At 44.7% G+C, this 25,634-nt stretch overlaps 1 protein-coding gene across 1 annotated transcript; it reads left to right on the plus strand.

Annotated features, from left to right (window-relative positions):
* Positions 1 to 25,634, plus strand: MVB12A (multivesicular body subunit 12A). The gene is made up of 10 exons (XM_040323391.1): positions 1 to 109; positions 1,920 to 2,021; positions 6,284 to 6,382; positions 8,554 to 8,647; positions 16,709 to 16,838; positions 18,597 to 18,728; positions 20,305 to 20,393; positions 20,607 to 20,668; positions 22,556 to 22,615; positions 25,344 to 25,634. Exons 2-10 carry the CDS (start codon positions 1,944 to 1,946, stop codon positions 25,386 to 25,388), a joined length of 789 nt encoding a protein of 262 aa, XP_040179325.1. The 5' UTR covers positions 1 to 109; positions 1,920 to 1,943; the 3' UTR covers positions 25,389 to 25,634.

Below are 25,634 nucleotides of genomic sequence, written 5' to 3' on the forward strand. Positions count from 1 at the left end.
GGTGCGGCTCTCCGTGCTGTAGGGGGGTGTGTCTACCTGTCCCTAGGTGACTCCCATCCAGGAAGAGGAGAACTTGTTGGACTTGTACAGAACTTCGTCCTGTAGAAAGGTACCCGGGGAATTGTTATTATCCGGGCACTGAGGGGGGCTGGATGTACGTGATATTAGTGTACTGGCAGTGTGCTCTCTACAGAACTGATCACTGTACCGGCTGGACGATCTGTAGGGAATGCTCCTCACTACTAACTGTGTGATATGGAGGAAGCTGGTGACACCGGAAATGTATTCCCCTGAGAATGTTAGAGAATCTCAATTCCTGAGAATGGGGGTGTGATGATTGGTGGGAGTAATAGCAGCATACCATGGCAAACAGTGGGTGTGGCAAAATGTAGGTAATAGTGGGAGGAGCTTAAAACAGCCTAGGTACAGTGTGCAGGACTCAGTAGTATGTAATGTACATAGTGAAGGGGTCTGGGTGGGTAACCTACATAGTGCAAGGTCTGGCTCTAGGTGTAGTCAGGGTCACTCATGGTCCCGCTCACACTTGTGGTCATGCTCTTGGGATGGCTTGGGTCACTGATGGTCAGGCTCTAGGGATGGGCTGGGTCGCTCGTGGTCAGGCTCTAGGGATGGTCTGGGTCCCTCGTGGTCAGACTCTAGGGATGGTCTGGGTCACTCATGGTCAGGCTCTAGGGATGGTCTGGGTCACTCATGGTCAGGCTCTAGGGATGGTCTGGGTCACTCATGGTCAGGCTCTAGGGATGGTCTGGGTCACTCATGGTCAGGCTCTAGGGATGGTCTGGGTCACTCATGGTCAGGCTCTAGGGATGGTCTGGGTCACTCATGGTCAGGCTCTAGGGATGGTCTGGGTCACTCATGGTCAGGCTCTAGGGATGGTCTGGGTCACTCATGGTCAGGCTCTAGGGATGGTCTGGGTCACTCATGGTCAGGCTGTAGGGACGGTCTGGGTCACTCATGGTCAGGCTCTAGGGACGGTCTGGGTCACTCGTGGTCAGGCTCTAGGGATGGTCTGGGACCTCGTGGTCAGGCTCTAGGGATGGTCTGGGACCTCGTGGTCAGGCTCTAGGGATGGTCTGGGACCTCGTGGTCAGGCTCTAGGGATGGGCTGGGTCACTCATGGCCAGGCTCTAGGGATGGTCTGGGTCACTCATGGCCATGCTCTAGGGATGGTCTGGGTCACTCATGGCCATGCTCTAGGGATGGTCTGGGACCTCGTGGTCAGGCTCTAGGGATGGGCTGGGTCACTCATGGCCAGGCTCTAGGGATGGTCTGGGTCCCTCGTGGTCAGACTCTAGGGATGGTCTGGGTCCCTCGTGGTCAGACTCTAGGGATGGTCTGGGTCCCTCGTGGTCAGACTCTAGGGATGGTCTGGGTCCCTCGTGGTCAGGCTCTAGGGATGGTCTGGGTCCCTCGTGGTCAGGCTCTAGGGATGGTCTGGGTCCCTCGTGGTCAGACATTAGGGGTGGTCTGGGTCCTTCATGTTCAGGCTCTAGGGATGGTCTGGGTCCCTCGTGGTCAGGCTCTAGGGATGGTCTGGGTCCCTCACGGTCAGGCTCTAGGGATGGTCTGGGTCCCTCGCGGTCAGGCTCTAGGGATGGTCTGGGTCCCTCGCGGTCAGGCTCTAGGGATGGTCTGGGTCCCTCGCGGTCAGGCTCTAGGGATGGTCTGGGTCCCTCGCGGTCAGGCTCTAGGGATGGTCTGGGTCCCTCGCGGTCAGGCTCTAGGGATGGTCTGGGTCCCTCGCGGTCAGGCTCTAGGGATGGCCTGGGTCACGCGAGTCAGATTGAATGCAAAAAGTACACCGTTTCTGTGCAGTTATGGAATACTCTACATGGGCAGATACATGTGTCAGGCTTGTTTTGATAAACATTTTTAATAATTCCATAATTTTCTTGCAGTGCCTTTATAGGCCATTCCATATAATGGAGGGCAGTTCCAAGCCTCTTACAGGCCTTGCATGGACATCCGGCCAGTCACTGTGCCCCAAAGCCCACAACTTGGTAAGTTTTCCTTTTTTTCCTTTTTATATAAGTGTACCTCTAGCTGAAACAATTAAATGCCCAGCTGATACACATTTATAATATCGTTTTGTTTGGTGTAATGATCTCCTAACCTATCACAGCTGGGCTTATTCATATGCATGCATATTCTGTCTTCACTGTTGGGTTCTCTTCTTAATAAATGTTATGAGTGCAAAGATTGTTTACAGGGCGATAAATCAGAACTCAGAGGCTTGTTGATGGGATGTCTTGATCTAAACTCTATGGTGGAGGTGTGGACTAGTTCCAGGAACGTTATTGCACATCTGGTGGTCATGCTCAACCTTACTGGGTCACCATTGTGACTCTCCCATGGGATCCTTGGGTTTACAACAGGGTTTGACAAATTTGCTTGGAATCTAGGAGCCAGCTAAAAAAGTTAGGAGCCAGAAAACGCGCCCCGTCCCGACGAGCTTGCGCGCAGAAGCGAACACATATGTGAGCAGCGACCGCATATGTAAACGGTGTTCAAACCACACATGTAAGGTATCGCCGCGATTGGTAGAGCGAGAGCAATAATTCTAGCCCTAGACCTACTCTGTAACTCAAAACATGCAACCTGTAGAGTTTTTTAAAATCTCCATAGGCGACATTTAAAGGGTAAAAGTTTGACGCCATTCCACGAGCGGACGTAATTTTGAAGCGTGGCATGTTGGGTATCAATTTACTCGGCGTAACATTATCTTTCATAATATTAAAAAAAATGGGGATAACTTTACTGTTGTCTTATTTTTTAATTAAAAAAAGTGTAATTTTTTTCCCCAAAAAAGTGCGCTTGCAAGACCGCTGCGCAAATACGGCGTGACAGAAAGTATTGCAACGATCGCCATTTTATTCTCTAGGGTGTTAGGATAAAAAATATATATAATGTTTGGCGGTTCTAATTAGAGGGAAGAAGATGGCAGTGAAAATAGTGAAAAATTACATTAGAATTGCTGTTTAACTTGTAATACTTAACTTGTAATACCAACGGCCACCACTAGATGGCGCCAGATTACACATCTGGTGGTAATAACTTGTAATACCAACGGCTCACCACCAGATGGTGCCACCCTTCCAAGCAAAGTCGCCAGGACCCTATTTCTAGTCGCCATGGTGACCTGGCGCCCGGGATTTGTCGAGCCCTGGTTTACAATATGTCTAGGATGCATCTCCTAAGTACGGAAGAAACTATCCCTATTTACTAAATGCAGTACCTAATCCTTGAACACTGGAAAGCGCCAAATCACCTCTGGGAGTGAAGTTGTAGAGTTGGCATTGCGTATTAATAAAATCCACCTCATGGAAGAGCCATGCTCCAAAGGGCGGATTTTCAAATGTAATATTACCGCTTTTTATTGAATGAAGTTATTCTCCCCTCTTCCCACCCTCATATATCCCCTCACTCCGATTGTCTATGATGATACTAAATCGGCATTAAAGGCGAAATTTCATACATAGGGCCATATTCTCAGAGGAGATACGACGGCGTATCTCCAGATACGCCGTCGTATCTCTGAGTTGCGCCGTCGTATCTATGCGCCCAATTCTTAGAATCAGTTACGCATAGATTTCCCTTAGATCCGACCAGCGTAAGTCTCTTACGCCGTCGTATCGTAACTGCATATTTACGCTGGCTGCTAGGGGCGTGTACGCTGATTTATGCGTCAAAATATGTAAATCAGCTAGATACGCGCATTCACGAACGTACGCCCGGCAGACGCAGTACAGTTACGCCGTTTACGTTGGGCTTTTCCTGGCGTATAGTTACCCCTGCTATATGGTGGCATAAGTGCGGTGTACCAATGTTAAGTATGGTCGTCGTTCCCGCGTCGAAATTTTAAAAAGTTACGGCGTAAGTCGTCCGTGAATGGGGCTGGACGTCATTTACGTTCACGTCGAAACCAATGATGTCCTTGCGGCGTATTAGGAGCTATGCACACTGGGAAATTCCATGGACGGCGCATGCGCCGTTCGGGAAAAACGTCAATCACGTTGGGTCACAGAACATTAACATAAAACACGCCCCCCTGTCCCACATTTGAATTAGGCGGGCTTATGCGGGCCGATTTACGCTACGCCGCCGCAACTTACGGAGCAAGTGCTTTGAGAATACAGCACTTGCCCGTCTAAGTTGCGGAGGTGTAACATAAATCGGATACGTTACGCCGCCGCAAAGATACGCGGATATATGTAAATCTACCCCTAAATGTATTTCAAGGTTAAAGCAGAACTCAGGGATCCCCCCCCCCCCCCCAGTGCAGTGAGCCTGTGTCCGCACTGCATGGGTTAACTGTCGTTTTGTCCAGGGGCACACAGAAAGACTTTACTTACCCGATCCTTCGATCCTCCAGAAAACAGTGCTCCCCCGCGTCCAGCAGTGGACTGTTCCTGCCGTCCTCACATCCAGAGCTGGTCTATGAGCATGATGATGTCAGTAACAGTCCATGCACAAGTACATGGTTGTGCGGGGTGGCAGGAGCAGCAGGACCCGGTCTTGCACTCAAAGTATCGCGGATAAGGTAATTATATCTCCACTCTCCAGTCCCAAAAACAAGCAATTAACCCATACAGTGCTAATGCTGTAGCTGCTGATTTTAATATAAGGGCATTTACCTGACCAGGGAACCCGCAATGTCGGCACCCCTCAAGCCGATCCGTCCACCGGCTTCGGGTGCAGGCTCTGGCATTGCAAGTAAGAAAAAACTGTTTCCTGATACGCATGCCTGAGTCGCACGGCACTTCCTGAATGCTCACATTGTTTTCTGGGACACGAAGTCCCAGAAGGCAACAGGAGCAAGGAGGAGGGCACAATAAAACCGTGGAAGTGACGTAACTCGCTGCGACGGCATGGGATGGAAGTCCCAAAGAAAACATGCCATAAAGGAACAGAAAAAATATATATATCCCCAAAAAAGTGGGGATGGGGAGTTAAATTTTTGCCTGGAACTCCGCTTTAAGATGAGAAACTTTCTGTGTGCATCAGCCACCTAATACTTCCAGAGCCCCATCTTGATCCAGTGATGTTGCACGGGAGACTCGTCTGTCCGGGACTCTCCCTCCTGATTGGCTGAGACACACAGCGAGCACTATTGGCTCCCGCTGCTGTCAATCAAAGTAAGCCAATGAGCAGAGAGAGGGGGCAGCGCTTAGACACGACTCCATGTCTGAATGGACACACAGAGCAGCGGCAATGAACTACGAGCGTGCAAATCTGCATGCTTGCAGTCTATCGATAATACAAGTCCGACTGTGGAAGATGGGCCCCCGCCCACTCACGCCTTTCTGCAGAACTCTGTGAACTCGGTGCTGCCCCTGTTTGGACTTGCCAATGAGAGCAGTCAATGTCCAGGGAAATGTGATAAAGTATGGTGCACATGGATAGATGCTTGTGACTAAATTCTGGGCTCCCCTCCCCCCCATAAGTACTGCTGGATGTTTCATTCTCAAGGTGCTCCCCCTGCCCTGCCCCTCCCCCCCCCCCCCACCTCAATGAACCCAACCCCCAATCAATTACGCTGTCCATTCTTATGTGAATGATATGCCTAAAGGTTTGCGAGGTGATAATGGTAAGCAATACCTACCACAGATAGATAGGTTATTGATACTACTCAATAGGAGGTGACTCCCTGGAGTGAACTGAATTATTGATGCCTATACCTGTATGCTACTGTAACACTACAAATTGACTGTACTGGAGTGCTGAATTGGCTAATAAACTTCTCTGTTAAAAATAAAAAGGGGTTAAGTGTGTCCTAGAATCACTCCCTAACTGTGGGGGGATAGTCTTGCTAGCACTTGACAGACATCACTGCTCCCGATGACGGGGAACAGTAGATCTCTGTCATGTTGCTAGGCAGGACAGAGAAATGCCTTGTTTACATAGGCATCTCCCCGTTCAGTCTCTCTGTGACACGATGGTGGGCCCCCGGCGGACATCGATTCCGTGGGACCTGCGATCACACTCACAGAGCATGCGTGCCCACTATGCCGCGATTTAAAGGGGACGTACAGGTATGTCCCCATTCTACCGACGTATATAGTCGCGTGGCTGTTGGCAAGCGGTTAAATTGGCCAATAAAGGGTAACGTTTAAACTCCAAACTTTATTCATTCGTCGGTGGATAACACGCACAATTTCTCCACTACAGCCACTAAGCTACAAATATTGGAATTGTCTCGGTGTTGATATACATTTTGTACTTTTTATTTCTGCTTGCTTACTTTGATTTGATTTTCCCGCAGATTGTAGCCACTGTGGAAGGAGCGTCTGCCAATTTTCTGAAGGGATTTAATCAGAAATCTGCTCTGTATCTGACTTGCAGCACAGAGTCTACATCGGAGGTATTGTTAAATTCTTTAAGCAAAACATCCCTGCAGCTGATCTTTTTCCCCATTACTGATGTATTATACAACAAGTCTTCAAAAAGTTTCCGCTTTTTTTTTTTTTTAATAGAGTTAAAAAAAGTGTGGAAACTTTTTGTGAAACCTTGTAGTTTGCTCTGTATTGTGTCTGTGTGTGGAGGTGGCCATCCTGCTTGGAGGCAGGGTTTTTATTCCTCATGTCAGAACCTCCTGAAAGAAGAACAGTGAGCAGCACAATAGTGTCATCAGCAAATCTCGCCCTAAATCTCCTGAGACAAATGCCGCGTACACACGATCGTTTTTTGGGTTATAAAAAAATGATGGTTTTTTTTATGTCTTTAAAAACGATCGTGTGTGGGCTTCAGAGCATTTTTCGGGTTCTAAAAAATGGACAAAATTTTTTTTCAAACATGTTCTATTTTTTCCCAACGTTTTTAACGTTGTCGTTTTTCGGGTTGCAAAAAATTATCGTGTGTGGGCTTTAATGACGTGAAAAATCCGCGCATGCTCAGAAGCAAGTTATGAGACGGGAGTGCTCGTTCTGGTAAAACTACCATTCGTAATGGAGTAAGCACATTCATCACGCTGTAACAGACAGAAAAGCGCGAATCGTCTTTTACTAACAAGGAATCAGCTAAAGCAGCCCCAAGGGTGGCGCCATCCGAATGGAACTTCCCCTTTATAGTGCCGTTGTACGTCACCGCACTTTGCTAGAGCATTTTTTTTTTTCGCGATCGTGTGTAGGCAAAGCTGTTTTAATGATCAAGTTGAAAAAAAAAAAATACATTTCTAGAGCTTGAAAAACATTGTTTTTTACAACCCGAAAAATTATCGTGTGTATGCGGCATGACAATCAGTAGCAGCAGTGTTTTAGATTTCAGACAGTAGATCTACCGCTATGAGCCTATAGGGCACAGGATTGCCTAGGCACCCTCATATCCTAGGCAGTGCACTGTAGGTTTTCAGAAGCAATTTCAGACAAAGGGTTGATTATTTCTTCTTTGGGTGATCTGTGTACCTTGCAGGGATTTTAACCACTTTCCTACTGGGCACTTATACCCCCTTCCTGCCCAATCCAATTTTCAGCTTTCGGTGCTCACACTTCGAATACCAATTGTGTGGTCATGCAACACTGTACCCAAATGGCATTTTTTATCATTTTGTTCAAATCGAGCTTTCTTTTGGTGGTATTTAATCACCACAGGGTTTTTTATTTTTTAAAAAGAAACAAAAAAAGATTGACATTTTTGAAAAAAATAAATCGTAGTTTGTTATAAAATTTAGCAAACAGGTAATTTTTTCTCCTTCGGTGATGTGCATTACACCTTATTCTTCTACCCCTAGACTTAAAGTAGAACTAAAGGACAAACTTTTTTCTGATCGCACAAGGAAGGGTTGTAACCCTTGTTGGGTCGTTTTTTTTTTTTATTTATTTTTTTTGCCATGTGTCCCTTAGGGCAGATTTCTCTTTTGTCCTTGTCCCAAAGCCAAAACAAGACGAAATTCCACCAAAGTGAAGGAATCCAGGGGGTGTCACCAGAACTAGTGTCCCCATTTGAAGATTTCCACTCTTTTCCTGTTTTTTTTTTATTTTTTTTATGTCAACCCAAAATTTGGCTTTTCTTTTAATGATAATGGTAAACAGGACAAATAGAGAGTCTCCCCAATGGGGGCAGAGACGGCAATATAAACAAATGACAGGTGTTCTAATCCCTCTCCACTCTAAAGAAAAAAAAAAAAAAAAAGTTTTTTTCTTTCTTTTTTGGAATGTTGGATTGTATATACTATAATCGCAACATCCGACCTGTTTTCTAAGCTAATATGGAGCAATTTTTTACTTTAGACAGGGAATATATGGCATTAAAGGAAGGTATACACTGTACCCTGAAAGTATATGTAGATGATTTTCATATATATACCTGTCTTGTATAGGGTCAATTCTTGTAATACTTATATATAAACTAATAAAAAAAAAAGTTTTGCCTTCTGTGATGCTTTAGTGAGAATTTAACTGATGGGGTACACCACAGGGTTATTTTTTGTTTTTGCGCCCCGGAGTTGTATATTAATGAATTGCTGAGAGAAAATGCAATCTCTACAAATGGTAATGATCTTCACATTTGTGTTTTTTTTTTGTTTTTTTTTTTTAGAATATAGAACAAGTGATCACAGATGTTATTATGTTGCATGAAAAGTCCCCTTTACCGGTTGGATATGCTTTTATCGGGGAATACATAGATCCAAGTAAGTACAGTAAAACCTTGGTTTGAGAGTAACTTGGTTTGAGAGCGTTTTGCAAGATAAGCAACATTTTTAATACATTTTGCCTTGATATACAAGTGATGTCTTGATATAAGAGTAGTGTCATGTCACAACTGAGTAAAAAAAAAAGAAGGGAGGTACCTCCAAGTGTAGCAATATGGTTACATTTAACCACTTAAGGACCGGACCAATATGCTGCTACCTGACCCAAGGGGTTTTTACAATTCGGCACTGCGTCGCTTTAACAGACAATTGCGCGGTCGTGCGATGTGGCTCCCAAACAAAATTGGCGTCCTTTTTTCACCACAAATAGAGCTTTCTTTTGGTGGTATTTGATCACCTTTGCGGTTTTAATTTTTTGCGCTATAAACAAAAATAGAGCGACAATTTTGAAAAAAATGCAATATTTTTTGCTATAATAAATATCCCCCAAAAACATATATAACATTTTTTTTTTCTTCAGTTTAGGCCGATACGTATTCTTCTACCTATTTTTGGTAAAAAAAAATCGCAATAAGCGTTTATCGGTTGGTTTGCGCACAATTTATAGCGTTTACAAAATAGGGGATAGTTTTATTGCATTTTTATTAATTTTTTTTTTTTTTTACTACTAATGGCGGCGATCAGCGATTTTTTTTTTTTTTTTTTTTTTTTTTTTTTTTTTTCCGTGATTGCGACATTATGGCGGACACTTCGGACAATTTTGACACATTTTTGGGACCATTGTCATTTTCACAGCAAAAAATGCATTTAAATTGCATTCTTTATTGTGAAAATGACAGTTGCAGTTTGGGAGTTAACCACAGGGGGAGCTGTAGAATTTAGTGTTCACTTAGTGTGTGTTTACAACTGTAGGGGGGTGTGGCTGTAGGAATGACGTCATCGATCGAGTCTCCCTATATAAGGGATCACTCGATCGATGCAGCACCACAGTGAAGCACGGGGAAGCCGTGTTTACATACGGCTCTCCTCGTTCTTCAGCTCCGGGGAGATCGCGGAACCCGACCGCCGCGTGTAGCGGGGGGGACCCACGTCTAGGCAGGGACGTACAGGTACGCCAATGTGCCTGTACGTGCCATTCTGCCGACGTATATGTACATGCGGCGGTCGGGAAGTGGTTAATGAAGGTACAACATTTAGCAACTCACATGGTTGATGATTAGTATGCAGGCATCTGGGGTGAAGCTGTCCACATAGACTGTACTCCGCACCGCCATCTACGTCATCCCTTCCACGCTGCGCTCCACGAGCGGTTCAAGCCTCACTTTCAGATCGCTCTACTGCAGGGTAGTCTTCCCAGTCACAATTGCAGACTGACAGCGGTGAGAGTCAGCAGTAAGGAGGACGGTCTATGTGGACAGCTTTACCCGGATCCCTGTATACTTAGATGTGCCTCTTTTTAATCATTAACCATGTGAGTTGCTAAATGTTGTACCTTCATTAAATGTAACCATATTGCTACACTTAGATGCGCCCCTCTTCTCTTTTATACTCTGTAGCTCCTGCTGGATTTTGCTTCTAATCCCCTTATGGAGGCTTCCATTTGTGGATGGACATTTTATGGTTACACAACCTATCACATTGCGATAATCTTTTTATATGGACTATTAACTGAAGGATTTATGAATAAATGGTTGTGGACCGAATCATTTGAATTTACATTATTTCTTATGGGAAAATTTGCTTTGATATACAAGTGCTTTGGATTACAAGCATGTTTCTGGAACGAATTAGGCTTGCAATCCAAGGTTTTACTGTACTTGGATAGAACATGTGTTACAACACATACATATATGCAAACCTATAGGGGTTGATTTACTAAAGGCAAATAGACTGTGCACTTTGCAAAGTGCATTTGCTCCAGAGCTTAGTAAATGAGCAAAAGCTCTGCTGATTTTCATTATCCAATCATGTTCATGCAAAAAAACTTTTTTTTAAATGTTCTTGCATGTGATTGTGTATTCTTTGCAAAGTGGAACTTTACCTCATTTACTAAAATCTGGAGCAACTGCACTTTGCAAAGTACGCAGCCTATTAGCCTTTAGTAAATCAACCCCATTGTGTCTGTTTTAGCTGACTAATAATACTGGTATAACTTCCCTGGAACATGTGACCCTAGCTTCCTGAATAACCTGTTCTTTATTTAAAACCCAAGACTACATAGTGCTTGAATCATCCTAGCAAGCTGACTCGTTATCCCACAATTATATTTTATACCGGATGTATATATTGTGTCCGGAGTGATTTGTTAGCAGGAGCTTGACAATCGTGCTTTATTGATCTGCTACGGATTGTACTCCTCCAACTAATCTCTCCTTGGGACCATCTGACCTTCTGTGTTTAACCCTCTGGGAATATTTTCTGCAAACACCACACACACCTTGGCAAACATAGTGACATAGGGCCAGATTCATGTAGAATCGCGGCGGCGTAAAATCGCGGCGGCGTAACGTATCGTAGATACGTTCCACCACCGCAAGTTTTCATCGCAAGTGCCTGATTCACAAAGCACTTGCGAGAAAACTTCCGCCGGCGGCCTCCGGCATAAGCCCACGTAATTCAAAGGGGCGTGTGCCATTTAAATTAGGCGCGCTCCCGCACCGGACCTACTGCGCATGCTCCCTTTTGAATTTCCCGCCGTGCTTTGTGCGAAGTGACGTCATTTTTTCGAACGGCGACGTGCGTAGCGTACTTCCGTATTACCGGACGTCTTACGCAAGAAGAAAACATTTTTACATTTCGACGCGGGAACGACGACCATACTTTATACAGCACATACGTGTGCTGTGTAAAGTTAGGGCACCTAAAACGACGACTAACTTTGCGATGGGAAACTAGACTAGCAGCGACGTAGCGAACGCGAAAAACCGTTGTGGATCGCCGTAACTACTAATTTGCATACCCAACGCTGGTTTACGACGCAAACTCCCCCCAGCGGCGGCCGCGGTATTGCATCCTAAGATCCGACAGTGTCAAACAATTACACCTGTCGGATCTTAGGGATATCTATGCGTAACTGATTCTATGAAATCAGCCGCATAGATACTCTGAGAGATACGACGGCGTATCTCGGCTGTGAATATGGCCCACACATGTATATACCCACACATGTTGTATATACTGTATCTCACAAAAGTGAGTACACCCCTCACATATTTTATTATATCTTTTATGTGACAACACTGAAGAAATGACACTTTGCTACAATGTAAAGTAGTGAGTGTACAGTTGTGGCCAAAAGTTTTGAGAATGACACAAATATTAGTTTTCACAAAGTTTGCTGCTAAACTGCTTTTAGATCTTTGTTTCAGTTGTTTCTGTGATGTAGTGAAATCTAATTACACGCACTTCATACGTTTCAAAGGCTTTTATCGACAATTACATGACATTTATGGAAAGAGTCAGTATTTGCAGCGTTGGCCCTTCTTTTTCAGGACCTCTGCAATTCGACTGGGCATGCTCTCAATCAACTTCTGGGCCAATTCCTGACTGATAGCAACCCATTCTTTCATAATCACTTCTTGGAGTTTGTCAGAATTAGTGGGTTTTTGTTTGTCCACCCGCCTCTTGAGGATTGACCACAAGTTCTCAATGGGATTAAGATCTGGGGAGTTTCCAGGCCATGGACCCAAAATGTCAACGTTTTGGTCCCCGAGCCACTTAGTTATCACTTTTGCCTTATGGCACGGCGCTCCATCGTGCTGGAAAATGCATTGTTCTTCACCAAACTGTTGTTGGATTGTTGGAAGAAGTTGCTGTTGGAGGGTGTTTTGGTACCATTCTTTATTCATGGCTGTGTTTTTGGGCAAAATTGTGAGCGAAGCCCACTCCCTTGGATGAGAAGCAACCACACACATGAATGGTCTCAGGATGCTTTACTGTTGGCATGACACAGGACTGATGGTAGCGCTCACCTTTTCTTTTCCGGACAAGCCCTTTTCCTGATGCCCCAAATCGGAAAGAGGCTTCATCGGAGAATATGACTTTGCCCCAGTCCTCAGCAGTCCATTCACCATATTTTCTGCAGAGGATCAATCTGTCCCTGATGTTTTTTTGGAGCGAAGTGGCTTCTTTGATGCCCTTCTTGACACCAGGCCATCTTCCAAAAGTCTTCGCCTCACTGTGCGGGCAGATGCGCTCACACCTGCCTGCTGCCATTCCTGAGCAAGCTCTGCACTGGTGGCACTCCGATCCCGCAGCTGAATCCTCTTTAGGAGACGGTCCTGGCGCTTGCTGGACTTTCTTGGGCACCCTGAAGCCTTCTTCACAAATGCAGTGGAATTTTTTTTTATGGGATTAAGTTAATTTTCATGGCAAAGAGGAACTTTGCAATTAATTGCAATTCGTCTGATCACTCTTCATAACATTCTGGAGTATATGCAATTTCCCCATCTCAAAAACTGAGGCAGCAGACTTTGTGAAAATTAGTGTTTGTGTCATTCTCAAACTTTTGGCCATGGCTGTACAGCTTGTAGACAAAAACACAAACTCCTGCTCACTGCTGAGCTCTGATGAAGAGGTTCCTGTTGCCTTGAAACGCGTCAGCCGGCAGGGCCACACCTTCTTCCCCCCCCCCTATCTGGGAGTGTGGCTCGAGGGGTATTCATCATACCGTTGTTGACAAGCCTTTTTATACCATTCCTTTTGTGAGTAGTTTTATTTTATCATATCTATTTAATAAATTGTCAACGGTAATATACTAGGCTGGTGCGCCTTTCTTTTTCTTCTTTCTGTACAGCTTGTATAACAGTGTAAATTTGCTGTCCCCTCAAAATAACTCGACACACAGCCATTGATATCTAAACCGCTGGCAACAAAAGTGAGTACATTCCTAGGTGAAAATGTCCAAATTGGGCCCAAAGTGTCCATATTTGGTGTGGCCACCTTTCTTTTCCAGCACTGACTTAACCCTCTTGAGCATGGGTCTTCAAACTATGGCCCTCCAGTTGTTCAGGAACTACAATTCCCATCATGCCTAGTCATGTCTGTGAATGTCAGAGTTTTACAATGCCTCATGGGATGTGTAGTTCAACAACAGCTGGAGGGCCGTAGTTTGAGGATCCCTGCTCTTGGGCATGGAGTTCACCAGAGCTTTATAGATTGCCACTGGAGTCCTCTTCCACTCCTCCATGACGACATCACAGAGCTGGTGGATGTTAGAGACCTTGTGCACCTCCACCTTCCGTTTTGAGGATGCCCCACAGATGCTCAATAGGGTTTAGATCTGGAGACATGCTTGGCCAGTCCATCACCTTTACCCTCAGCTTTTTTGTGGTCGTTATCATGTTGAAATACTGCATTGCAGCTCAGTCTCTGAAGGGAGGGGATCATGCTCTGCTTCAGTATGTCACAGTACATGTTGGCATTCATGGTTCCCTCAAGGAACTGTAGCTCCCCTGTGCTGGCAGCACTCATGCAGCCCCAGACCATGACACTCCCACCACCATGCTTGACTGTAGGCAAGACACACTTGTCTTTGTACTCCTCATCTGGTTGCCGCCACACACTCTTGTCACCATCTGAGCCAAATAAGTTTATCTTGGTCTCATCAGACCACAGGACATGGTTCCAGTAATCCATGTCCTTAGTCTGCTTGTCTGTGGGCTTTCTTATGCATCATCTTTAGAAGAGGCTTCCTTCTGGGATGATAGCCATGCAGACCAATTTGATGCAGTGTGCGGCGCACTGACAGGCTGACCCCCCACCCCTTCAACCTCTGCAGCAATGCTGGCAGCACTCATACATCTATTTCCCAAAAGACAACCTCTGGATATGACGCTGAACATGTGCACTCAACCTCCTTGGTCAACCATGGCGAGGCCTGTTCTGAGTGGGACTTGTCCTGTTAAACCGCTGTATGATCTTGGCCACCGTGCTGCAGCTCAGTTTCAGGATCTTGACAATCTTCTTATAGCCTAGGCCATCTTTATGTAGAGTAGCAATTCTTTTTTTTTTTGTATTTTTTTTTTTTTTTTTTTTCAGTTCCTCAGAGAGTTCTTTGCCATGAGGTGCCATAGTAAACTTCCAGTGACCAGTATGAGAGAGTGAGAGCGATAACACCGAATTTAACACACCTGCCTCCCCATTCACACCTGAGACCTTGTAACACTAACGAGTCACATGACATTTGGGAGGGGAAAATGTCTTATTGGGCCCAATTTGGACATTTTTACTTAGGGGTGTACTCACCTTTGTTGCCAGTGGTTTAGACATTAATGGCTGTGTTGAGTTATTTTGAGGGGAGAGCAAATTTACACTTTTATACAAGCTGTACACTCACTACTTTACATTGTAGCAAAGTGTAATTTCTTCAGTGTTGTCACATAAAAAGATATAATAACATATTTACAACAAATGTGAGGGGTATACTCACTTTTGTGAGATACTGTATGTGTGTGTGTGTGTGTGGGCACACTATTGCAGGTGAATGATCCTTCCCATTACCATAAAGAGGCCTGGCACAGACCTCATGCATGCACAGGGAGATATGTGGCTATGTGACTGTTTGCATACAGTAGAGTCCTGTGAATTAAGGAAACATGTCATGCCACCTAGGATATGTGCTGTTGATATCCTATGAGACATTACTATTCTCCATTCATAAAACTGTGTGTAAATTGTCTCCGTCCCAGACCTCTCTATGTGCAAAGTCTGCCGTCGCGTCATCAGGGGGTGGGTGGGGTGTCTATGGCTGAAGAAGCAAGGAGAGACGGCCAGGTCCTAATGATGTAAAAAAGAGAAATGGCGACAAAGGAACAATGATGCTGCTCTTTGGGGTGGCCAATCCCTGGAGGGAGGTCGCTTGTAAAGGAGAACGGTGTCCGCTCCCAGGCCCAAATGGTTGAACCTAATCTGACATCATTCCCTGCACCACAGAGCTTGGTTACCATAATGTGAGCCACATATTCAGATAGATATTGTACTTTATATTGAAGTTTTTACAAGTCTTTTATGAGATAATAAAGAGGACTGACCATAATAGATCTGTTGTGCTGGGATTATTTTCACAGGGACGGATCTGGCAATCTATGGATGTGGTTATTCATTGAAGCAATACTGTTTTCGCTATATTTAGCCAGTTGGCATTACTATCATCCTTTCCCAATTATTTTAGGGTCACCAGAGTATGCCATCCAATGTGCTGCTGCAAAATGCAGCAAGTTGCATTTTTCTCCACATATCAACGCAACATTGTATTGTGATTGAGGCACAAAGAAATCATTGTTTTCTATTAGCTGGATTCACGTAGATGTGCCTAACGTTAGGCAGGCGTAGCGTATCTCATATACGCTATGCCGCCGTAAGTTAGAGAGGCAAGTGCTGTATTCACAAAGCACTTGCGTCCTAAGTTACGGCGGCGTAGCATAAATGTGCCGGCCTAAGCATGCCTAATTCAAATTGTGAAGAGGTGGGCGTGTTTTATGCTAATGAATCGTGACCCGACGTGATTGACGTTTTGAACAAACGGCGCATGCGCCGTCCGTGGACATATCCCAGTGTGCATGCTCCAAATTACGCCGCAAAGACTTATTGGTTTCGGCGTGAACGTAAATTACGCCCAGCCCCAATCACGGACGACTTACGCAAACGACGTAAAAATTTTACGCGGTACCGACGTCCATACTTAACATTGGCTGCGCCATCTTTTTGGTGGAATATCTTTAGGCCTGAAAACGCCTTACCTAAACGGCGTATCTTTACTGCGACGGGAAGTGTACGTTCGTGAATAGGCGTATCTCGCTGATTTACGCCTTCTAGGCGTAAATCAGCGTACACGCCCCTAGCGGCCGACGTAAATAGACAGCTAAGATACGCCGGCGTAACTTTTCCTGAATCTGGCTATATGTGTCCTACCAGAGGTTGCGTTTTGTGCAGAAAATGCAGGTCCCTGCATATACTATATTGAGACCCCTGCCCTAAAGGATTTAGTTTGGATTTAAAGACTATATGAAGAGTTACCAGGTCTAAGAACCATTGTAGATGTTACCGGGACTTTTTAGGTTAGGTTTGGTTTTGTTACACTCCCTGTTCCTGCCTCTTCAGAGATTACTGTGCCAAAGAAGAAAAGGCTTTGCATGAAGATGACTCCGATACATACTGCAGAATCTGCCGTCGCCGATCTTAAACTGACTGTGAAGAATAAGTCGCTTGGTGCACCATATACACGACTTGGGTATGTGACAGACTAATAAAATGTACATTGTAGTATTTCCTCATCTTTCACTGACTCTTTTGTTTAAAAGGAAACGTTTCCCTGGCTGGATATTGTTAACGTGTACAGTGCTCTGCGGTAATTTAATCTCTGTCAATGTTTTTATTCCTTAACCACTTAAGACCCGGACCAATATGCAGGTAAAGGACCAGGCCCCTTTTTGCGATTCGGCACTGCGCTGCTTTAACTGACAATTGCGCGGTCGTACGACTTGGCTCCCAAATAAAATTGGCGTCCTCTTTTTCCCACAAATAGAGCTTTCTTTTGGTGGTATTTGATCACCTCTTCGGTTTTTTATTTTTTGCGCTATAAACAAAAATAGAGCGAAATTTTTTAAAAAAAATCTATATTTTTTACTTTTTACTATAATAAATATCCCCAAAAAAGATATAATTTTTTTTCCCTCAGTTTAGGCCGATACGTATTCTTCTACCTATTTTTGGTAAAAAAAAATCACTAAGCGTTTAACGATTGGTTTGCGTAAAATTTATAGCGTCTACAAAATAGGGGATAGTTTTATGGCATTTTTATTAATAATAATTTATTTTTTTACTACTAATGGCGACGATCAGCGTTTTTTTGTTTTTTTCGTGACTGCGACATTATGGTGGACACATCGGACAATTTTTGGGACCATTGTCATTTTCACAGCAAAAAGTGCTATAAAAATGCATTGATTATTGTGAAAATGACAGTTGTAGTTTAGGAGTTAACCACTAGGGGGCGCTGTATGGGTTATGTGTGACCTCATGTGTGTTTCTAACTGTAGGGGGGGCGGAGCTGGACTTGTGACGTCACTGATCGTCTTTCCCTATATCAGGGAACAGACGATCAGTGACACTGCCCCTGTGAAGAACGGGGAAGGTGTGTTTACACACACCTCTCCCCGTTCTTCAGCTCCTGTGAGCGATCGCGGGACTCCGGCGGCGATCGGGTCATGGCGCTTCGGACTGGGTCGCGGGCTGGGCGCTTAAAGAGGACGTACAGGTACGTGATTGTGCCCAGCGGTGCCATTCTGCCGACGTATATTGGCGTTAGGTGGTCCTTAAGTGGTTAACCACTTGCCGACCGCAGCACGCCTATTTACGTAGACAGAATGGCCCGGGCAGGCAGATTGGCGTACAGGTACGTCCCTTTAAGTCTGCCGCCCAGCGGGTGCGCACCCGCCGCGTGCCTCGCGAATGCTGCTGCGTGTCCAGGAAACTCGATGTTCCCGTGAGTCCCACGATTGCGGTCGGCAAGAGCAGAACAGATGAATGCCTTTGTAAACAAAGCATTTCCGTATTCTGCCTAGTGACACTGCCACTCATGACCGTTCCCCGTGATCGGGAATGGTCATCAGTAACGTGTCACGTGTAGCCACGTCCCCTGGTTCTGGCAGCAAACTGATGACATCCTCTCAGCCTAGCTAAATTTGCTGATTGGAGTTCATGGAATGTTTTTTAGTAAGGTGGAGCTTTTCTAAGAAATTATGTTGTTTCTATATATATACTGCCACATCACCCCCCCCCCCCCCCGAGAAGCACCTATTTTCTTTAGGCCTTTTAAACCTAGTTCCAAAATTGGGAAAAAGAATGGGTGACGCCAATAGTTTTCACTAGTGCTGGTTAGAAAAGATATTGTAGAATCTAAAGAATGGACATCATGGATACTTACCATTTATATAGATATCTTTTTCAGTGTTATACCAACTCTATTTTCTATGTTTTCTACCCACAGTGATATGAGCGGCCTGGCTTTATGGTGCAAGAAGGTTCCAGTAACTTCCCCCAAACCGACACCAAAGCCTCGAAATGTTACGACGGGTGTCAGAGGACTTTCTCTAGACAGCGGCAGTCCAGCTCAGCCAGTGTAAGTGTCCTGGACTTGGTAAGACCCCCGATTCCCTCCCAATACTCTGGCTGTGTCTCCATTCAGCTTCCTTTTAACTCCTGTTTTAAACTAAACCTGTATTTAAAGCAGTGTACTATAAACTCCTGGATGTGTACTGAGGATGCCTAGTACGAAGGTTTGTATCACTTAAAGATTTAAATAATTTATTGGTTAATATCCACTACAGCCAATGCGTTTCAGAGGACAAAAGCCTCCCCTTCCTCAGGACTTGAGCAGCAAATGTTATTAGAATCTCGATAGATTTCACTATAGGACCTGTGTTGGGTACCTCTGCTGATCTGAGCGCCATTAGGAGAAGCTCCAAGAGTTTCTGATCTGCTGAGATTTTCCATAGTCGCGATTAGAGAGTTGGCAGAGGATCTTCATTGGAACATTTGCTTGTATTTGGGAAATTTCCTCTTGCCCTAAGACCCCTTTCACACTGAGGGGTTTTTCAGGCGGTACAGCGCTAAAAATAGCGCTGCTATACCGCCGGAAAAACTCCTTCACTGCCTAATCAATGTGAAAGCCAGAGGGCTTTCACACTGAGGCAATGCGCTGGCGGGAGAGAAAAAAATCTCCTGTCAGCGGCATCTTTGGAGCGGTGAGAGGAGCCGCATGTATACTGCTCCTTCCCATTGAAAACAATGGGAAACCGCGGCAATACCGCCTGCAATGCGCCTCTATAGAGGTGCATTGCGGCCGGTATTAACCCTTTATCGGCTGCTAGCGGGGGTTATTACCGCACCGCTAGCGGCTGATTCCCGCGGCAATCCCGACGGTATTTTTTTAGCGGGGATATACCGCCACCGCGGCTCCCGCTGTAATGTGAAAGGGGCCTAAGGCAATTAGGTTGATTTACTAAAACTGAAGAGTACAAAATCTGGTGCAGCTGTGCACCAATCAGCTTTTCCAAACTTCCCAGAAGAGTTGAAGCTGTTATAGCTGCAAAGGGTGGGCAAACTCAATATTGAACTCTGCGGACTAAGGCTGGGATGCCATTAAAGTGGAGTTCCACCCTGAAATTTTTATTTTTTTTTCCAAAAATCCCCCAAAAAAATGTTTTTTCTTTTTATATACTTACCAGAAATAGCAGTTGCTATGCGGAAGTACGTAATCTGCCTCTTCATCGTCCGCGGTGGATCTTCTTCCTCCGTCCTAGTCACGGTGTCTTCTGGTGAATGGGGTGCGCTGCATTCTGGGAACTACGTGTATCCCAGAGAGCAGCCGGCCCATTCACAAAGAGCCGCGCGGCTCGAGCATGCGCAGTAGGAAATGGGCAGTGAAGCCTTACTGAGGATGGCGGCGCCGGGAGCTGCTAGGATCCAGGGATCGGCCTCGGGGGGCTGAAATCGCAGGCGAGTAGGACAGATAAGCTTGTAGCTGCTGACTTTTTAAATAAATAAAACGTGGATGGAACCCCCCCTTTTAAAGTTCATGTGCCTGTAAAGGTAGGCATCCCAATACTTTTTTTTAATATAGTGTTTTTTTTAAATAAGACCATTGATCTACTTTAACATTACTGTTTGCAAATTGTCTATTTTTCCAACCACAGCACAAATGAAGCTTCTGCTCCAAAACTGAATCGAGGATCTTCCCTCACTGAACATCCTATATATGAGTCCAATGTCTATGGAATATCTGGTGAGTTGTCAGTATAGGTGGTAAAAATTCCAACAAAATTCTACTAGTGTATGGTCAGCTAGAGTTTTAGGTCTGAATTCTTTTGTGACTATAGGTCATGAATGCCTAGGGAAAACATATATATATTCAATATTGTTTATGGTCATGAAAAACAATACTGTGAATATAGTAGTTTATTTTATTTTTTATTTTTATCACAATGCTCTTTTCCAGCTGTTGATGGAATTCCATTTACAATCCACCCAATGTTTGAAAGCAGAATTGCAGAGCCTTCTGTAAGTATTATGTAAATCACTGTAAAATACCCAACTAACTATTTCATATCTTCCCTTCAATTCCAAATGATCGCATTGAACAGTGCACTATTACTCTTTGGGCAATTTTTACTATAAAATAAGACTGTAGCACATGATCTTGAAGACCTAGCTAACATTTTTCATGTGATAATTGTTAACCGCTTTAGAGCCGCACTATAGCCGAATGACGGCTACAGCGCGGACCTACTTTGCCGGGAGGGCGTCAATAGACATTCACCCATGCTTGAGTGGCCTACGCGACCCCTGCAGGGCACACGAAGAGCGCTCTGTGATCAGCGAGTCTGTTACTCTATTTTTATTTATTTTTTTAGCGCAAAAAATAAAAACAGCAGAGCTGATCAAATACCACCAAAAGAAAGCTCTATTTGTGTCACGTCGCACGACCGCGCAATTGTCAGTTAAAGCGACGCAGTGCCAAATTGCAAAAATTACCAAATTGCAAAAAGTAGCCTGGTCATTTTGCAGCCAAATGGTCCAGGGCTGAAGTGGTTAAATTAGGAGCAAGAAGGTGTTTTTAAAGACAAAATTGAGGTCCCCCCCGTTATTTAGAAATTCAATAAAAAGCAAATCTAGTTAGTTCAGATCCTAACTTACAGTCACATCACTGATTGAGATTCACGTTACTCTTCATCACAGGGTGATGGAAAAGCTGAGGATCCCAAATCTTGCAAATAGTTGTGGTCACATTCAAGTGGACTTCCACCAATGTGGGGAAAAAAAATCTAGGCCCACCACCTACCAATAACATCCAGCTGGGAACTTCTCTGCCCTCAAGGAGCTTACAATCTAAGTACCCTAACTCACATTCATAGATACACATACTAAAACCATTTAGACAGGGGCCAATTAACCTGCCACCGTGTCTTTGGATGTGAGAGGAAATCTGAGTAACTGGAGGAAACCTGTGCAGGTACGGGGAGAACATAGAACATGCAAACTCTGCAGGTACTGCCGTAGTTTGGGATTTGAATTGATGACCACAGTGCTGCTAGGCGGAAGTGCTAACCACTTTAAAACACTTTCCTTGGATTTTCAAAGTTATAGGGCCAGATTCAGATAGGTTACGTGGATCTAAAGATCCGCTGACCTATCTGATTTACGTTACGCCGCCGCAAGTTTTTGAGGCAAGTGCTTAATTCAGAAAGCACTTGCCTGTAAAGTTGCGGCGGCGTATCGTAAATCCCCGGCTGAATTCAAATTCCGCAGCTAGGGGGCGTGTAAAATTTAAATCGGGCGCGTCCCCGCGCCGAACGAACTGCGCATGCGCCATCCACTAAATTTCCCAGCGTGCATTGCTCCTAATGACGTCGCTAGGACGTCATTGGTTTCGACGTGAACGTAAATTGCGTCCATCCGTATTCGCGAACGACTTATGCAAACAATGTAAAAAATTCAAAATTCGACCCGGGAACGGCAGCCATACTTGGGATACGCCGCATATAGCAGGGGTAACTATACGCCGGAAAAAGCCGAACGCAAACGACGTACAAAAAAATGCGCCGGGCGGTCGTTCGGCGTAACTCCTCATTTGCATATTCCTCGCGTATACAAACGGAAGCGCCACCTAGTGGCCAGCATGAGATTGCAGCCTAAGATCCGACGGTGTAAGTCACTTACACTTGTCGGATCTTAGGGAGATCTATGCGGAACCTGATTCTATGAATCGGGCGCATAGATCCGACCGACGGAACTCAGAGATACGACGGCGTATCAGGAGATACGCCGTCGTATCTCTATCTGAATCTAGCCCAGTGTCTTGAAAAGTAGGAAACCTATGTAATATTCACAATTTATATCCAAAGTGTACCTGTTTAACAGATGTGTTCTTATTGCTTCCCATACTAGATTCTCTCACCAAACTTGCATGATCTTCGAATCAAAACCCTGGCTGACATTGAAAATGAGGTGAGAAAAGTTAAATATTTGCATTAGGGCTCGGTTACGTGAGAGATTTTGTTTTTTAAACTGCTTAGGCCTCATGCACGATGAATGATAGCCTGGTGTTTAGGTGTGGGCAGAAGGCAGAGATGTACCGATCAGCCCAGCTGCCAGCAGCTTGAAGAACTCTATGAAACCTGCTGCAGCTGCACAGGACTGGACAGTACACCGAGTGATACTAATGTTTTAGGGCTGTATGTGTCCAGGGATAAATGCCCAGAATGCAGGTAGTCTGCAATGAAAGTAAAACACAAGAATATCTGCACTTAGACTTGCCCGAAAGCTGCTAGCGCATTTACTGGTCACAAACAGAACAATATAAAAATGCAGCGCTTTCATTAATAAACTAAATGCGCATAAAGTCCATTTCCCTTAGGAGAAATCACAGCTTGATAAGGTGAGCGGGAACAGAGATCCTGATTAGAAACCACCACCTCCACCAATAGCCTCTTACCAAATACAGTTGACCACCCTATTACTGAGAGTCAAAAACACACACACATGTGATTGCCCAGGCAGCTCGAGAAACGACCCCCTTCTTCCAATATCCCGTCAAATATGGTTCCTTCCCGATTCTTAGTCAAGCCAGAGATGTCTCTCCAACAAGCCCCCCGAGGTCTGCAATGTATTTTTCTCAATAAAACAAATCAGGCATCCTCACAGCGTAATAATTATTTTTTTATAGCACAATTTAAAGTATAAAAAGCCACTCACATTAACTCCAGTTAAAATCAGCATTGAAAAGCCACTTTGAAAGGTTTCCAACCTAAAAGATGGCCGCACTCTGCTTCATTCTCGTACCGTGATGACCTCACGTGCTAGCCTCCACCCTACGCAGTAGTGTATTTAGGTTTTGTGCTGCCCTAGGCCTGACTAAATTCGTGCACCTCCTACTTTAAATATGGCCCACCCCTTCCTGTCAAGGCCACACCCCTTGCTGTTTAAGACCTGTCCTGAAATGTTCGAGTCGGGGCACTAGTTTTGAGGGCCTGGGGGGGGGGGGGGGGGGCAATGGATTCCCTTAATTTGCATAGATTTCCTCTCACTTCCTGTTTGGCTATGGGGCAGGAAGTGAAGGGAAATCTCTGCAATGGGACGGAGATGGTAAAAAATAAACTGACAGGGGCTATAACCTTCCCTTGCTCTATCCAAAATGAAAAAATAAGTGTTGCCTATAGTTCTACTTTAAACACAAATTTCTGAAAATTTTATGGAGAGGACTAAGAAAATATAACCATGCCAATGGTGCAGCAGAAAACATATAGCACAGTGTTTGTGGTCCAGGATGATAGGACAGTCAAATTTAGAAAAGACGCCCCCCCCCCACAGTTGTAAAACGCCAACTGCCGGCATACTGGAAGCAGTACGGCCGCTTTATGGGGGCATTAGACAAATTTTTCTAACAGTGTAGCGCAAGATGGCGGGGACACTTTCTGTGCTGCCCCCTTGCAAAGTGCTGCCCTAGGCCTGGGCCAGGATACAGCGTTGACCCTATGCGTTTCGTCATAAGAATGTCGTCGCCAGGGCCTTTAAGGTTGGTAACTTTCCCAGGCGGATTTCCAATGCTGATTTTAACTGGAGTTAATGTGAGTGCATTATGTTTTTATTTAGGTAGTCTGCATTACAGCGATTCGTCCTTGAGCTCAACGTATCCTAAATATTAGGGCCACTCTGTACAAAGTCCAGCCACAGCAGAAAAATAGCAGAACAATTTTGTATTCTAAATGCTTTGGAGTGTGTTTGTTTTTTCTTTCCGTGAATTATTTTTTTATTCACTTGTAATGTACCTTTGAACTGACTACTCCAGGAAGAGTTAGTTCTCAAGCATATTCCCCACCTTCCATTCACATTATAATATTTGGAAGTGCCCAATTAGGACCTGTTCATACTAGGTCAGATAAAGCAAATAGAAAACAATAGTGTTTTTGTGTCCTGTTCTCACTACAACACAGCCCGGAGGTGCCATGCAGTCAGGGGGTGATGAAATGCAGACATACTTTTTAATTTTGCATCTTACTGAATGGCACCACATGTCACAGCAAGTGTAATGCACTGTGCTGCTGTGCGATGACATGTATGAAAAGTCACTCCGTACATGTCAAATAAAGTTCCCGAAAAAAAGAAAGCTGTATGATGTTGAAAAACGCACAACACACCGCTCCCCTGCTAAATGTCACTGCAGCCTAAAATGGACTGCTGCTCACACACTAAACTGCCCCAGCGAAGCTAAACTTACCTTTACTTCATTGGTACTCGTGCCTTGTTGGTATCTTCAGCTGAATTCATTGGCCAGCACAGTATGATATTATTCCTTCTCAAGTGCAGTCATCTCTGCATACAGGGACTGTGCTCGTGATATAAGCTGAGCTGCGCATGCACAGCTAAGTTTACATACCAGAAAGGACTGTGAGCTGACAGGTAGGTGTATTTTATTATTGTATGTCCCTTCTGCAATAAAAAGCCTGCCTGCTCCATGTTTTGTGACAGTGGAACTTTAGTTCCACTTTAATGCTGTTTGCTTATAAGCAAATCCAAATGGGAATGACCGGGCCAACAGCTAGTCAGCAGTACAAATGCACTAGATAAGTATTCAGTGTTTTGATGCTCATGTAAAACCAAGGTTGCAAAATGATCCACACATGCCTTTATAACTGAGTGAAGTTCTAACATCCAATCTGTTGTTTTTGTCTTGCAGTACAACTATGGATTTGTGGTGGAGCGTACCGCGTGCACTAGATGACGTTGGATAAACTGATATTGGTGGACCCTCTAGTATCAAAATTGCAAACTCTAGATATTTAGTCACATGCTTTCAATGCAGTTGCTCTGTAGTGCATGCACCATCTCTTATCTTTACCCAACAACCTTGAGATGTGTCCTATTTCCATGATGTGCAGAGTTTAGTTCAATTTCCTGGCCTTTTACTGCTCCATAAATGCACACAGGCTTTATAGTCGACTATACGTAAAGAGGCTTTAAAAATGTT

The sequence above is a fragment of the Rana temporaria genome, chromosome 9 (genome assembly GCF_905171775.1).
Source record: "Rana temporaria chromosome 9, aRanTem1.1, whole genome shotgun sequence".
Classification (NCBI taxonomy): domain Eukaryota; kingdom Metazoa; phylum Chordata; class Amphibia; order Anura; family Ranidae; genus Rana; species Rana temporaria.

Bases quoted from the DNA above. Each gene is read 5' to 3' on its own strand.
- MVB12A (XM_040323391.1), top strand. From the start codon at position 1,944: ATGGAGGGCAGTTCCAAGCCTCTTACAGGCCTTGCATGGACATCCGGC. The intron at 6,383-8,553 runs GTATTGTTAAAT...TTTTTTTTTTAG, and splicing joins GCACAGAGTCTACATCGGAG to AATATAGAACAAGTGATCAC. The intron at 18,729-20,304 runs GTAAGTGTCCTG...TTCCAACCACAG, and splicing joins GGCAGTCCAGCTCAGCCAGT to CACAAATGAAGCTTCTGCTC.